General features: G+C 36.8%; 1 protein-coding gene across 1 annotated transcript in view; it reads right to left on the bottom strand.

Moving 5' to 3' along the window:
- The window catches only part of ENPP1 (ectonucleotide pyrophosphatase/phosphodiesterase 1), a gene marked incomplete at its 5' end in the record, with an annotated part of 57400 nt that overhangs the window by 19492 nt on the left and 21546 nt on the right, over positions 1-16362 (bottom strand). The window contains 9 exons of the mRNA XM_026844535.1: positions 714-745; positions 2273-2404; positions 3474-3582; positions 5644-5716; positions 6031-6096; positions 7322-7431; positions 8542-8661; positions 10058-10137; positions 13643-13740. Coding sequence (XP_026700336.1) covers positions 714-745; positions 2273-2404; positions 3474-3582; positions 5644-5716; positions 6031-6096; positions 7322-7431; positions 8542-8661; positions 10058-10137; positions 13643-13740 — 820 coding nt within the window. The remainder of the gene's footprint in view (positions 1-713; positions 746-2272; positions 2405-3473; positions 3583-5643; positions 5717-6030; positions 6097-7321; positions 7432-8541; positions 8662-10057; positions 10138-13642; positions 13741-16362) is intronic.

Genomic DNA, 16362 nt, shown 5'->3' with positions numbered 1-16362 from the left:
TTCATCAACTAAGATCCACTAATGATCCAAGAAAAAGACAAACCAAAAAACCCAAAACCCAACCAAATTAAGAAAAACATCACCCTCTACCGTAACACTGGAATTTTTTAACAGTGAAGTTAATCTATACAAATGATATCTATGTTAGTTATACAAACAGCATAGCTCTCACCAACAGTGGTGTCTGCACAATGAGAGAGCCAAACAGATTGTAGTGCAGGGATGAGAATAGAAGCCAGGTTTAGAGCAGAAAAGCAAATTCCTTAAGCTGGAACTGACAAAAAGAAAAAAAATCAATATCCTCTCTCAAAGCCATTTATCAAAAAGGTGCGAGCAAGAAAATCTTATGCTTGTCCAGGAAACAGATCTGAGCTTTACACTGACTTGGCCCTCAGACAGTATGGTCCAGATACACAAGTTCTCCAGCTTGAAGAGCAACATGATACAGTGCTAGATAAGAGTTAGTGAAAAGATGTGAACACAAAACCTTAGTTAATGCACAACCACAGACATATGACACCTTGCTCCACTTTAACCTTCTCTTCCCCTGTGTGGAACTACTTTTGTTTTTGTTGTTAACTGTATAGCATATGGAAGGGCACTGATTCGAAGTCCAGGTGCTATATAAGTATCCCAGCAAACAGCTGATGCTATAAAATACTTGTAAACGTTAGTAGAAATTAAGCTAGAATAACAGGTAAAATGACACTTACTGTGAGGTTTCTGACAATGCCCTCATAATTAACTGGAAGAATCATATGTAAGAATTAGTCACCTAAGTTAAAAGAAATCAGATGTAAAATGAAAGCATTCCCATCATATATAATATAATAAGCTTAGTTTCAAAAAGTTCTGGACAGAAGAAATGATTTTTCCAGAATGAAGTTCACATGGAGCAAAATATCACTAAACAGTAAAGCTATTGCTTTTATGAAATTTTAGTTCAGTCTATCCTCCTCTTGCTTGCTTACTTACAGCTTTAAAATTTTAAATTATTGGCCATTGTTAGAAAAATAATCCAAGAGGTAAATTTTCACAAAAGCAGCAACTAAATGCTGTGCTAATCAAGCTGGATTTTTTTCTGCTTGCTAATAAAACTTCTAAGGAAAAAGAAACAAACTATTAGGGCAGCAGCTTTATCTGGCAAGCATCCTTAGGAAGACAGCCAAGTGCAAGCTGGCTAAGATTCAAATGCTTAGACTCAAGCCAAAAGGGACCATTACATCATTTAGTTTGACATTTTGTATAACACAGGCCCATTACATTTCACACAGTTAATCTGTCTTGAGTCTGATATCCAGTGCTTGACTAAAGTACATAAAGGCTTACACTGGCAAGAGAACTATTAATAATTCCTGCATAGATGTACGCAGTGCTACAAAGACAGCTATGCTACTTCATGAAAACAGTGCATGTGTCAAAAGCAGGAGATACTCTGCTTTTCCACTTCCTGAACCTGTTTCTCCAGGGAGAACCTGGAACTGCATTTGACTCCCATATTTTCCAAGAAAGCATTTAAAACAGTTTAGAATATCATGAAGTAAACAGCACTTAAAAGTCACTGGGGTTGAGGCCTACAAGTTTTAAAGGGCATGAAAAACAATAATCTAGGATAAGGGGTTTTTTTTATGAAACATGAAGGACATGCCTGCATTCAGCATTTAGTACCACCAAAAACTGCAGGCGTTAAGTGTTCACTGAAATGAGACTGCATAATGAATCAGTTTAAAATTTGTAAGCATACATAGATTTTTACTCTAGGCTTATAATCTTATTTAGGTTTATCTGCAGCTCAGTTTACTCAACTGCCATCAGGCCATTATGCCATTTTTTGATAACTAGGAAATATAATAATATGTAAGATAGTAACAATCCGACATTCCCTTAAGACAGAAATACGGCAAATTTATACATAAACTGGTAAATCAGGAAATGAGGTGACACATGAGGGGGTATTTTTGGTCTGTCTTGACCACCAAATATCTGATTCAAAGGAACGCCATTCACAAGGCAAGAGCATTTGCAGCTGGTCACGCTGAGGCATCCCACAAAAGCAATCTGTAGGACTCCAGTACATTTCCAGACCTGCAGAGTCAAATGGTCTTTAAAAAACACAGGTGCACTACTTTGTATTTCCTCATCATTATCCAGGTTGTCCCTAGTTGAACTTCACTGTCAGGTTTACCGATGGAATATGTGAATCCTACGTCTGTATTCATAAAGTACAAAAGCATAAAACCGAGTAACAAAAATTAGTTTAGCAATTACATACAAGAGAAATACTCATCTGGAACGTTATTAGGTCTAAGGCGAGCTGCAGGACCAGGTACTACTATGAAATCTTGAACATCATCCAGATAACTGTTCAGATATGCTGTTTTTCTGCAGCTCCCTGCTTCCATCCCTGCAGAACGAAATAAATTTTATTTAAAAATGAGAATATCGATGTAGAGTAGCCTTGTTGAGGAGACATGTAGAAGTCAGAGATGTAATTTCTCAGGTCTTTCTATCCGCAACCCCAAGACATCTGATTCAAGGAGACATAATACGTAGATACACACAATCAGCCATTTCTTCAATCGAGAAAAACACTTGAAATGAATAAATAGACGAATTTTCTTCTCTGAAGGGAAACAAATCTTATGAGCCTAAGAACAGTAGTAAGGTCAGACCAAATATTCATTTAAGCCCAATATCCTACGTAATAGTGTTCAGTAGCATGTCTGGAGAAATACCCAATAAGCACAGCAGTTATGGACCAATCTTCCTTCCAGTGTTCCTCAACAGTTTCCAGAAGTCAAGGGACTCAAGTTGCATATTGCACTTGAACTCTTATTTTTAATAATTCTTGACAGAATTACCCTCTGTTAATTTCATAAATATTTTAAAAATCTGTATAGGTATTTGGCTTGGATTGTTCCCAGTGGTAATGAGTTCTGCAAGTCAATTTTGTGCTGCATGGAAGCATGCTTATATTTTGTTTGTCACGAAAAGTAGCAAAAAAAATTTGTTAAAATACATAACTTATTATAGAAATCTAAAAATCTAGAAAAGCTATTACAGAAATAAATCAAAGTTTCACATTCACAGTCTTCAAATAATGGATAAGACAACTGATAACTGAAAGGAAGATATGGCTTGTATTTTCACTTCTTCAGCAATTTGCAAACCATTGCTGCATAGAATAAAATGAAATCTATTTTCACAGTTCACATTTTTCATTCTATTCCTTTTATCAGCTGGTAATGATCACAAGAGGAATTAGGAATAAAATATGAAAATTACTTAATCTCTCCTTATGTTCTCCACTTCTTCCCCCCCCCCCCCTCAAACCATCTTGATTATACAAAATTTAGCTTCTAGGTATTAGCTGCTTCACTAATCTTTCCAGAAAGATGCAAGTATAAACTCAGAATAGTACTTCACAAAAACAGCTCTTCAAAAATCAGACATATTTTATAAATGGAATTTACCATGATCTGATATAAAAATAATGTTCAGGCATTTATGCAAGTTCATTTGCTTGAGACCATCCATCAGCATCCCTACTATGTTGTCCACCCTCTGTAATGCCATAATGACCTGCAAGACAAAAACAGTAATGTAAAGTAAGTGTTTATCATTTCAATTAAAAAATAGAATTTATTTCTAGGGAGAACAAATAAATTTAAACTGTTATAGTATGTGCTAATAAAGGAGCTCTTCTTATAGACCATTCAAGGCTAGATGCAGTCCAGACATAAATGAAGGACACAGGGGCCCTAAAACTGTGCAGTAACCCCCAAACTCAGGACAGGGAACACACAGCACACCCTAACAGGAGGAACTGTGAGGACAGGAGACTTACAACATTCTCAATAACCCGGTAAACCTGCTTTTTGCCTGTTCCTACTTCTTTCAGCTGTATACCCTTCAGATGCATAGTCTTTACATCCACTGAGAATGGACTCAACTGGTACACCTAATACTGCTAAATAAAAATGGGAGTCTGCAGACTGCCTAGCACCTGCACTGCTCAGGGCTACCTCTATCTACAGAAGACTGGCTATATCTACACTATACAGCTCTTGGCCCCCATTTTTTCTGGGCTTCACACTGTACTAAGACACAGCTACACATTTTTATGTATTATTTCAGTGGAAGACATTAAAAAAACCCCAGATAATTAAAAAAAACCCACTAATACCCAGATTTTAGCCAGTGAGAGTGATTTTAAAGTACGAAATTGACGACGTTTATTGCATTATCAGGGGCACAACCGAGGACAATAGGGAATGCCTAAGGCTACAGATTCTGATGGGAGAATACTAGGGAGCAGAAAAGAATAAAAGAAGCCAAGCCTGTAGCACTCATCCTCCAAATCCCTGTTGGGAAAGACCCTGAAGCAAACTGTCCTTGAAATTGTGACTGGGTATTGGTCTCAGAGCAAACTAGCTTAAAGGGACTGAAAAAGCCAAAGAACATGCTACAAATGTAGCACTGTTCATGATTAGGATTCAAGCTCACTTTCGTAGGTACAGCCACTGGGGCTACTTTTGAATACTTGCTAAGTAAACAAAACAAGACAAGTGTTTTAAAATTAAGTCATTCTGTTACCTCACTGAAGGACTTGTATAAACTGTCTTGTTTTGTGTGAACAAAGATGAGATGCTCCTTGGGAGACCCTCAGGGTCTTTCCTCCAAAGAATTCCTGACATATAGAACTTTAGATCCACTTATTAACCAAAGAAAAGGATAACCAATTTAAACACATTCCCTGTACTGCAATTCCAACTAGTTGTCTGCTACTTCAGTGGACACTCACATTCATCTTACAGTTCCTTACAGGAACAGTAACTGCTCACACCTCAAGAGAAATTGGCAAGAGCTTTTTGCTGTTGTCACCACTGAGATTAAATACCCAGTTAAGATGCCCAAACTTCCTGACCATTCAAGATGGGAGAATTTTTCAACATTCCTGGATTTCCAAAAGATTTTTCTTTTGAATTTTTCACTTGAGTTTGTTAAAACATGAAGCTGTTTAGTACTTCTGAAAACAGTAGCAGTCCCAAAGACTTCATATTTATACAACAGGTACGCCACAGACTGTAATGAGGTGAATGTCCCTTTTATCACCCTCCTTCCGAGAAAGCATGAAACCTAACTGCAGGGAGATAAGAGCAATATTCATCTAAACTTTGCACAGAGATGAAGGGAAAATTAATTATAATTATAACATGAATATTTAATCACCAAAACTTGGACAATGGCTATAAAAATCTCTGTTCTTGCTACTTTGAAAGTATATAAACTTTCTGTCCCACTGACACCCCACCCCCCACACCCACCCCCCCAAAATCAATGTAAAGAATTAGTAGGAGCAGATAAAACAACATACAAGACAAAACCAAACATGCTTTGGCAACTTAAAAGTTATTGAAATAAAGAAAACAAAAATTAGACTTACTAAATAGCCTACTTATTACATGTTTTGTATCAATGTTAATTATGGATGGTCTGTCTATTGACAATTTTTTTTTCCTAATAAGCATACTGAACATGGTCTTGGTTAATTTAGCATTAATTACGGAAGCTTATTATAGAGTCAGAACAAAGCTTAAAATTAAATTTTTTTAAAAATGAAGAAAATACAAAACTACTTACTCCACTGCTTACTGGTCCAAACTTATGGCCTGAGGAATCTGGTTCTTCTAAATACAGAGTGTAAAAGTGTGGTCTATATCAAACAGTACCAAAAATGTAATATTTTACATACATGTTGAGACAGTTTGAAGAGATTATATTTCAACAATGGATATCAAATATTGGAAATAACACTGTCATTCAGAGGAAGAACACATTAAAGAGAAATAGAAAAATGCATCTTAATAAAAAAAAGGTTTCAGTCATAAAAAGAGGCTTGCATTAAGTAATATTTTAACAATGTTAGAATAATGCATAAGATACTGTTTAAAACAGAAATCACATTTACAAAATAATTAATTGCAATACCACTTGAACGGGAACTTACAACTGGAATTGCATACCTACCTTTCATCTTCAGGTAACTGCAGCCAGTGAAGAACAGCTACCACCCTCTCTTCAAAGGGGATTGAGCTGTATCAGAACAACACAAGATCAACCAACCATGCATTGCCAAGAGCTAAAAACTTTTAGTCACGCATTACAAAACCAATGTACTTTAGCAGAGAAAACTGAATTCAACTGGATGCCATTAATGGCTGTTTAGCAGGATGCAAGTTTATCTATGCTAATTGCCTGTGACTCTACAGGAGTGAATGGTCTGATCTAAAGCTCCCTAAAATGTTGCTCCCATTGATTTCAATGTGATTAGAATAAAGCTCCCAGCATTGATCGTGTTTATTATACAAAGAGAATAATTGGCTTCAAGGTGCAAAATCATGTGGAGGTTTTCAGGTTTTCATGTTTTTTCATGTTTCGAAGAGTTTTGGTTTGGGGCTGTTTGGCTTTTTCCAACTGTTTAAACAGTTTCAATACAAGTTCTCATACTATGTCACAAAGTAGGTGCTCTATATCAATTACTAAAGTAGACCAACACTAAGCATGTTGACCTATAACAACATGAGGGACTCACAAAGATACTAATTCAGCTACTTAACACAAGTTCACATAACAATGTACAAGTTCCTAGAGGAAAAAAAAAAAAAAATAGTATGTAGTAAATCAAGCATCAGAATTTCCATGCTATATGAAGGACGTAGGAAGAGAAAACAATCCTAGGAAGATAGAAATAAAAAGCCTGATTCCTTGGGTGAATTTGAGATTAATAAGTAAATGGTGATAAACAGATTTATGTAGAATTTTCATTTGGCACAAAATTTTTAATTGCAGTGAAGAGCAATCACTGACTCAAATATTGACTGCCATGAAATATTTTCAAAATTCACAATGAAAATAGGTTTACATTTACCACAGTCAATAGTAAAACTTTAGTTTTCAAGGAAAATATCAAGTCAAGACCTGATCTATTCACTCTATGAGAGATTTGGATTGAATGACTGTAAGACACCCACAAAAGATTTTTATACATAGAAACAGAAAAGCACTAAAGTTTCAACATTGGCTGCTCTTAAAGCTGTTTTTTCCATGTGTTTCTGGTAAAAGTTTGCTGAGGAATGACAAAATTATTAGACAAAGAATCTATATTATACTGAACAAAAGTTAATTGGAATCTATCTTCTTTTCCTGTTGTCTACAACTACTTAGAAAATCAGGAAAAACCCTATTTATTTTCTCTGACATCTGTCCCATTGTAACAGTAAAAGTAAAATATTCATCCAAGACATAGGAGATTACATACCTATTGTAATTTTCATACAGGCTTGGAAAGGTTCCATTAACTGCTACGTCTGACCCAGGCCAAAAGAATGTACCCGCTTTTAGACCTTGGTACATAGCTGTAAGCCAAATCTGCAGGAGTAGAGCAATCACCATCATTAGTGCAGCTCACTGAAGTAGCTGAGTAACTGCCAGATCTACTACCACACCTACCAGCTCTGCACCTTTCAGCAAGATCAAAGTCTGCAAATGTAAGCAGAGCACTCCAAACAGTCAATCTTGCATGTCATCGCTACCTGCAGTCCAGATACACCTTGCAACCTGTTTCCTTATGGCAAACTTGCATCCCTTCTGCTGCTACACCAGCAGAAGGGGAGCCAGGACAGAAGTAGGAACCATTAACTCCCATGGATGGAGCACTAACGCAATCATAGAACCATGGCTGAACACCAGGAAGGGGAAATTCTCAAGAATATTGAAGCAAGAAAGGGTGGGAATGTTCTGTGGACCTATGCCCCACAAACTCTGAAACACAGGAGCAATGGTTTGGTCAACTCTTCTGATTTTACTGCTGATCTCATGACTTGCAGATTTGTCTGCCTTCTGTGTGTTTTCCTGCCTGACTTGTACACCACTGTCTTCGCAAGGGCCCATAAGGTCTACACTTGTGTGTTCTCTCCTCCAAAACCAAACAAATCAGTCCTCCCAACATTGATAAATAGTCGCATCTGTTCCCTTGCTATTCTTCAGGCTAGCACTCACCCAAACTTTCCCATGCCACTTAATTTTAATGGCAGTCTCAGCGGATTTGCCATAGCTGTATGACAGAACTGAGATGTTTTCTTTTGAAACCGCATCTTTAGACTGAGCAGTCACTTGGGCAGAGTGTAAGCCTTTTAATACTGCTTGTTACTAAAACTAACTGGTCTGCCAATTTCCTCAGTGAAATTAATTGCAAGCCCATTTCATATCAAAACCAACAAAATCTGGTATCGTTATTAGCTATTTTAAGACAGTTTTCTCCTTAGAGAAAATTCCATTTAAGTTCAACAAAATCTGTTACACTTTGTTTCATTTGTCGTTTTGCAGCTCTAGTATGGCAATTCCTAACCATGCTGAGTAATGCTTCTTGGCTCACTTAGAAGTACCCTCTGTACTCTTTCAACATCACTATGCATCCAGTGATATTAAGTAACATAACAACAGGCTGATGTACATTCTCAGCAGTGTATTAATACTTACAGGCTGTCCTTGGTACCACTGTGGATTAAACTTCTCTTCACTTTTAAGGGTGAAGGATGCATTTCTTTTGGGGTCATACATTTTGTTATCAATTATACCATGAGATTCAGGATACAGCCCCTGTAATTGAGAGTACACCTTGTCACTATGTTATAAAGAAAAAGAACCTCCTGGCTACATGAACAGTGTCCCATTAGACAAATGTGTCCAGTGAATAATCTACATGTGATTTTCACTCCACCCAGTACCTCAAGAGCCAAATTTGACAGCATCACCTGTCATTGCTACCAAGTTCTATCTTCCAACTCTTTTAATTGCTTCTCAGTGAGAATGAACAATACAGGCGATCAACTTGCTCTGGGATCAAACTGAAAGACATCATCTCAGTCAATACTCATCGTATCTTTAGTACCAATGACAATTACCTATGCTGGACCTCCATCACATGACCAAAACCCAGGGATTTCAAAGGAGAATTGCCTATCAGCAGATAAAAGTTCTAGCTGGTGATAATCGTTACATAAGCAGCAAAAGAAGTGCTCAGAGGCACCAGCTGTTAGGTGGTTTAACAGATTAGTGCTCTGCCTTCAAGCAGACCAGCACCTTTTTACATTAAAGGATATAACACCACCACCATTTGGACCCTGATAAACACCAGGACTTGCTAGTTCTCACAAGAATGGGGTGCTGAGACAAAACTCTATACTGTATTTAGGGACACTTTCATTTGGCTGCAGGGCATGGTTAATGCCTCTTAATTGCATATTCAGTCATGGATGTTTGAGAGGATTACACAATTAAACATATCATTTCTGAACCTGTGCTCCTCACTTACTAAAAGGCAGTCCTGACAAACTGGGAAGATAAGAAAGAAGGCGTAGATCCTCAAGTATTTGACTGAATTTTAATTCTGACATGAAGAAATTAAGAAGGATATGCTGGATTCCAACCCTGCATTCAGTGTTGAAAGCCTCTATTCCTCTCTTTTCTCCTATATGCAGGAGGTGATAAGTTTACAAGATCAGTTTTGTGCATTCCTATCCAGGTTTGGGTATAGGCCACAACAAATTCAACATCAATGTGATGTTCAGACATTTCCTTTCATACCCTTCGTTGCATCATGCCACGTTACATTAAAGCAGCAGAAAAAGGCTGGCAGTTGAAAGGAGTCAGGCTGCTCTCACTCCAAGAGAGAATGCTGCAATTTAGTGGAAATATTTACATGAATGAGGAGTTGTAAAGTGATGTGACCTTCCACCTATCTGTAAATTCTTATAGCTAGTCTTGAAAGGATAGGATTACTTAATCAGACTGGATCTAACCATTTAGCTGTAGTATTACGTAATGACTGTTAATCTATATTAGATAAAGAGTATAATATACACATTTTCATACTCTGAAGGGAAATCCTATTATTTTAATAATTCATCAAAGAAATAAATTATTCCCTTAGAGACAGCTTAATAATGAACAGTCTCTTCAGTAGTGGAAAAAAATAATATATAGGAATTCTTACTGTGACAATGGAGTAATGATTGGGAAAGGTTTTTGAAGGATACACTGGTCTCATGCTAGAAGTGTATGTTCCACATTTCTCTGGAGGGAGGAAGAAAGAAAACCAGCAAAATTACAGAAATAAAAACCCTTGTAAGTTTCTCTCATAAAAATGTATACCTATTAAAAAAATAAAAGAAAATTTAAAAAATCCAAAATATATTCGCAGAAAGTTTTCATTCTTAAAATTCTGGAGTTACTACTTCATTTTAATTCCCATGTTCATTTATAAGCTGACTAAAATGGCTATTAATACAAATTTTAAATATTCCTAATAACTGACTTCAGTGGTCACATGAGCAAAACCTACAGTCCTTATGAAAAGTATGCATAGATAAGACTGAATAACAAGAGAAATCCCACATTCCAAAGTTGCCCTGGTGTGCAGTAAGTGAAGTCTAGAGCTTGAGACCAACTAGCTACTTCACCCTGGGGCAGAGTGGCTCTCCCAGTCACCTGTCAAATTTGCAGTCTCCTTTTTTTATGTGTTTTTTTTGGGGGGGGTTGTTTGCTTTTAGGTTTTGGTTTTTTCAAATAAAAATAAGCTCTTATTGTAGGATGAATCTCAAGGGTTTTTTTATCTTTATATAAAAATCATAGGTTTTTAAGGAAATTCATGCACAGTATTTGCTAGCATGAAGAGTCATTAACCAGGCCAAAGTACTTAAGCAAACCTTACTTAAGTTAGGTGCCTAATTTCCACAGGCAAATGTATGGACCACAATTTTTCAGAAAGAAAAGGAAAAAAACAAAAGAACAAAAAAAAGAGCCTTCATTAATGATTTCAAAAATACTATGTGATAACTAAACCCACTCCAACTGATGCTAAAGAGCCAAAAGTAACAACCCTATAGAAAGGTCATCACTAGGCTGTCTTCACTGGCCTTCTCGATCACTATATATAAAACAAATAAAATAGAAATGAAAGGTTTGATAACATAAAAAGCGTTGCATCAAGGCACTTTGAACTCATTAAATTGGGGCTTTGGATTAAATCTCAACTGAAATAATCAATTTGAGCTAAGATAAAAAGAAGCCAAGTCAGAAAAATAAATCCTAAATTACCTAGATGTACTCTGCCATATTTGCATGTAGCAAATCATCACTTGTACCCTTTTTTACTACTGTAACACACTTGTTGCATTTTAACCATTTCCAAATCTGTTTTCCAAAACTGGGGTTTTTTTTGGTGGGGAGGTTGAGTTTTCTTGGTTGTTTTTAAAATAAGAGAACTTAAAACTTAAAAACTACCGTTTTGTCCAAAATCCTAGGGGGTTTTGCTGGGGTTTTCTGTAAGCATTACCCCTCCTCTTTTTGGCTTGTTGCCTTAGTTAAAAACAATTTAAGACAAAAGGAGATTTTAAAATTATGGTATCACAGCATAGAAGTATATACACACACACACATTATGCCTATGCCTGGGTTCACTGAAAACCCTCAGCTCCATGCAAAATTGTCCACCTTTCAGCAGGTAGCAGAGAGTGAGCATATAATAAAACTTGCTAAAAGTAAAATCACGATACTGTCTTACAGGTTCTCTAAGGAAACATCAGAATTTCATTGTAAACATGGCTGAATTAACAGGACTTGATAATGGGAATATTTTTATCTAACAGAATATTTCACTTGTCATCAAGTGTTTTAAAAAGAAAAATCCAGTGATTTAGCATGGTTCTAATTTAATAAAAACTGGGCAGTCCAGTAAGTTCCTTAATGAAAATAAGCGTTCACTGCTTTGTAAATGCTGTCACTCATAAACTGTGTCTCTTTTTGAACATTTACTAGCCCTGTAAAAGGAAAACTATGAACTTCAAAAGGTTCAATACAATCTTTCATCAATAGTCAAATAATTTATCCATTATTGTTACTTGTCTACTTCAGAGGAACAGATTTCATTACCCTTTCCTGCACAGTAAAACACTGTAGCAGTATTTACACGCCCAGAGATGTCTGTCTTTACAATATGACAGCTTCCATCATTTTCAGTGTCTAGACACATGGGACATGAAGCCCATGGAGAGCTGAAGTCACAGGCCCTCAGAGTGTTATGTGATATTATATACACTCCAGTGACACCAGTTTTTATTCATTAGACTATTTTTTTCTTACTGAAGAAAATTTGCCTTATTTACCCACCATTTTACTATGAGGGAAAAAAAAAAAAAGTCTAGAAAGCAAGGGTTTGTAATGAGAAAGCTGAAGATCCTGTAGTATATTGTATCATAAAAGTCTATCAGATTACCAAAAAATGCTCCAGAGTAATGTAGAACTGTAGACAAAATGCAGAAATAGTATTTTTGCTCCCAGACTGTTCTTTATTTTATTGTGTCTAAAACATGACTTGTTAGACATTCTGGTTTTAGAATCCTTTAAAAATGTAATTTTTGACCATCAAAAACTCCATGGTTCTGGAGAAGCGAAGTGACTTTGATGAAGATACTAAGGTACTTGTATTTCTTAGTGGTGAAAATTTATTATGGGTTCAGGGGAAAGAGAAACACAAGTTTATTATAGAAGCCAATGAGAAAAGTTGCACTGTAGCCTATCCAGACCAAAGAATGAAGAAACATGACACGTATAAGTGGATGTAGCATCCTGTTTGCGGCACTGCTATCTTGTATCTGAGCCAGAGCTATAAATCACTTGTAATAGCCAGTCTCTCTTCACAATGCCCGAGAAGTCTTCCTCAGCTGAAATTTTTTGTAACTGCATCTAATGAAATTGCTTGAAACGCCTCGTTTTACTCTAACATGGAACAAGAAAAAAAAAAAAAAAGCTAAAACCTCAAATACATCTGTGAATTGTTATCCTCTGGAATAGATCAAGTTGTAAAAACCACTGTACAGAAAAGCAAGTATTTTTACTGATTTATTTTTAGTTAAACTGAAACCAACCACCTCAGGTAGCAATTTATGAATGACAAGAAGATTGGCATATTTCTCAGACAAGAAATGCCATCAGTCCTTTACAGACCACAACCAAAATAGAGACAGGAAAAGTAACTAGAGTTACTTAGACACTACAAAAGCTTGGTGGGGGGTGTGTGTGTGTGTGTGTGTGTGTGTGTACTTATGAAGCTCTCTTTTTCTGAAAGTATTTGTTAAATGAAGGTTTTCTCAGGTTCAGCATATTTCTACCAGCACATCTGTATCATCTGGTTCCTAATCTCTTCTTTTTTCAAATATAATAAAATGATTTCCACCCTGATTTCCATTTTTGAAAGCCATTCTACCTAAATACAAGACAGTAGGCAATACACAGTAAAAAGAGGTCTACTTTTATTTTGAAGAAATAAAGTGAGCTCACAGCAAAAAGCATCCAGTTCCTAAATATAGCAAGGGCTCCTTAATAGATTTTAAGGTTTCACTGAAAATCCAAAGGGTCCTTTCCTCATGCCCTCCCACACCTCAAGTTCTCTGTGCACAGCTGTTTAGGGCAACAACTTCAATTTCATGGAAGAACGAGGATTTTAAAAAGTAAGCATAGCTGCATCTATGGATTTTTCAGATAATACGCATAATACTGCTTAGACAAAGAAACTACTCACGTAATTTGCTAATAACAGGTAGAAGTCCACCCCAAGTCTGCAAATATTCTGCTCTGAAGCCATCCAATGAAAACAGTAACACTGGAGACTTGGTAAATCTGAACAAACAGAAAAGTAAAGTATTACAGACTCTGAGAAATAATTTCCTAACACTTATTTCAATAAAGTTTCCCCCAAATTGTGGGGATGTTCTTTATGGTACTGTAAGTCAGGCCAAGAAAGTCAGTCTTCCTAAGCAGGAAGGTTTGCAGGCTGGCACAGTGCTGAGCAGACCAGCACCTGGTTCCTCTGCTCATAGGCTGGCATAGCAACCCTGCCCAAAGGGGCCGAGGATTGAGGCAGGGCATGCTCAGGAAAATCATGACAAGGCCTGATTTTGCAAACATCCATTTAACAAGGAACAAAGCAAGATGCTCATGTAACCTGTCTGGTGGGTTTGGTACTCATTATCTTGAAATCAGTCCCACTGGAGCAACACTCAGCCCCTCCACAACTCGCCTCCCACCCTGACTGAGGTAAGAGCAGGGAAAGAGAAGAGATAGTATGAAGCCATAGCTCTCCTTTATACACTTTGCTCCTGAACAACTTGTAATCTAGCTGGAAAAAAAAAAGGAATTTATCTTTTTATGTGAACAGTGCACAAAACTGTAAAGAAGTCTAATGTACAGGATATGTTAAATCAACAACTATAACACGAATTTTTCCTTTCACCTTATAAAGATTATTGAACTAAGAACTTGGTTACTCTATCAGAAGTACTGCCAGTCTCCAAACTGAAAAATGTGGCCCTATGATTGAAACACTGTAACTCTATTTCTGTCTGGAACTTGACAGATAAATTCAGAAACTGATTTCACTGGAACTAGCAAAAATAAATTCTTCCCTTCCAGTCTCCACAAGGACCTATGTTTTCCAGCCTTGACTTGTTCCCAGATTCAGCCCTGTTCAAACAATTTTCCTCCACTGTAAGTACTTAAAACACTGCATCACAGGTGGGAATAGTCATCAGTAACTTCTTCCTTGAAGAAAAAATATCTTATGTTTGACCTATAGCTATGAGGATATGTGAGACTGGAAACAAATCACTGCAGTGCAGCAACAATCACTGAAAATACATATTTGCATAAAGGAATTTAGTGTATTTTACATGACAAAATTTCCATTTTTCCTTTTAATATTTACAAATTGTAAACTGAAAATATTTTTTTAAAACTTTGTTGCACTTTAGTTTCCCAAAATAAAACAGTGAAGATAGAAGAGAAATACTATTTTAAAGTGTTAACAATTTCTTTAGTGAGGTACCCCACAAAAAAATCCAAACAGTCATTTACAAATGAAACATTTATAAGCCTTACTTCAGTCAAACAAACATGAGCATATTAAACTGAAGATTAATCAAGCAACCAAAACATGTCTATCCTAAGAAAACTTCAATTAACAATTTGGACAACAGTTCAGCCAAAAGGACTGCATTAGTCAGAACCCTTACACAGCCTACCCTACACCCCAGACAGAATAAAACATTGAGATGTATTTGAGAGATGTGTGCTTGTACCCTGCTTTTTATTTATATGGTATATTTAGTATCATCTTTTGAAAATCTTAGCAGGGGCAGTGAGTTGGGAACAAGAAATGAATGATTCTCAGACCAAGACTGAAGTCCTTCGGCAGAACAGTGTAGGGAAACTTCAAGTACTACCTTTGACATATTACATGTATTTTTTGCACCACAAATTCTGATCGCTGCAACCTTCTCAAATACCTTCTCCCCCTCCCCCCCCCCAACTAATTGATTCCCTCCCATGTAGAGGTCTAAAAATCTTCACTGAAACTTTGAGGCAAAGACTGTTCAATGTCACTTACCAACAAGTCTAAAAAAAAAAGAAAACACCAAAACCAAACCAAATTTAAAACAACTCCTCGGAAAGGGACTTTACGCAACTGTTTCTGGTTTGGCATTTACAAGTAAACCAACTGTTAAGTACATGTTTTGGTTGTCTGTAAATCCAGCTACTGACCCCCTTGCACATGTAAAATTAAACTTGGCAAAATAGACCATTGCCACAACTAGGGAGATTGGCCATTTTACTTCTCGTATACTCTGCACATGCTGAAGATCTTATAGTTAGTGATCTGCCCTCTGCTCAAGGAAGCAAAGCATGACAGACCATGTTAAACTGCACTCTTTGGAACAGCTCCAGTAAAATCGCTAAACTGATCTGAGCTTAGCTCTGATATATATCAGCAATTTCCATGGCTTCTTCCTGTCAGCAGCCAAGGTTACACTTGGTCCTTCAATAATGTGCTACTATGAGCAAGCAAGCCTAAAAGGCTCAAGCTTTGGACCTGCTAGTGATTCATGCTGGCTGTGTCCAAACAGTACGACAAGGGTGTTTCACAGCTCTTGGATAAATACATATGCCACAGTCATATCCTGACTCCAAACTGAAGGAAGTGCAGAGGTAATTATCCCCTCCTATAAACTGTCCTCTATGGAAACGTCATGGAGGCAACACAGGCTTGCTGTGGTCTAGCAGGTTCACCAGTCTGGATGATGAAGAGCCCAAAACTGTGGGCCACACTGACAAGCTGATCTGCTTCACCACAGGCAAGTTAGACCACAATTAAAAGAAAAAAAAAAAAAAAAAGAAGAAACTGAAAAAAGAAAAGAAAGTCCCACTGAAAGGCTAAACATACTATACAGAAAACTTCCTATCCCT

Source organism: Athene cunicularia (genome assembly GCF_003259725.1).
Source record: "Athene cunicularia isolate RWA chromosome 3 unlocalized genomic scaffold, athCun1 chr3_part1, whole genome shotgun sequence".
In the NCBI taxonomy this organism is placed as follows: domain Eukaryota; kingdom Metazoa; phylum Chordata; class Aves; order Strigiformes; family Strigidae; genus Athene; species Athene cunicularia.
Note: the sequence above shows the minus strand (reverse complement) of the source record. Positions and strands in the feature narration are given on the sequence as shown.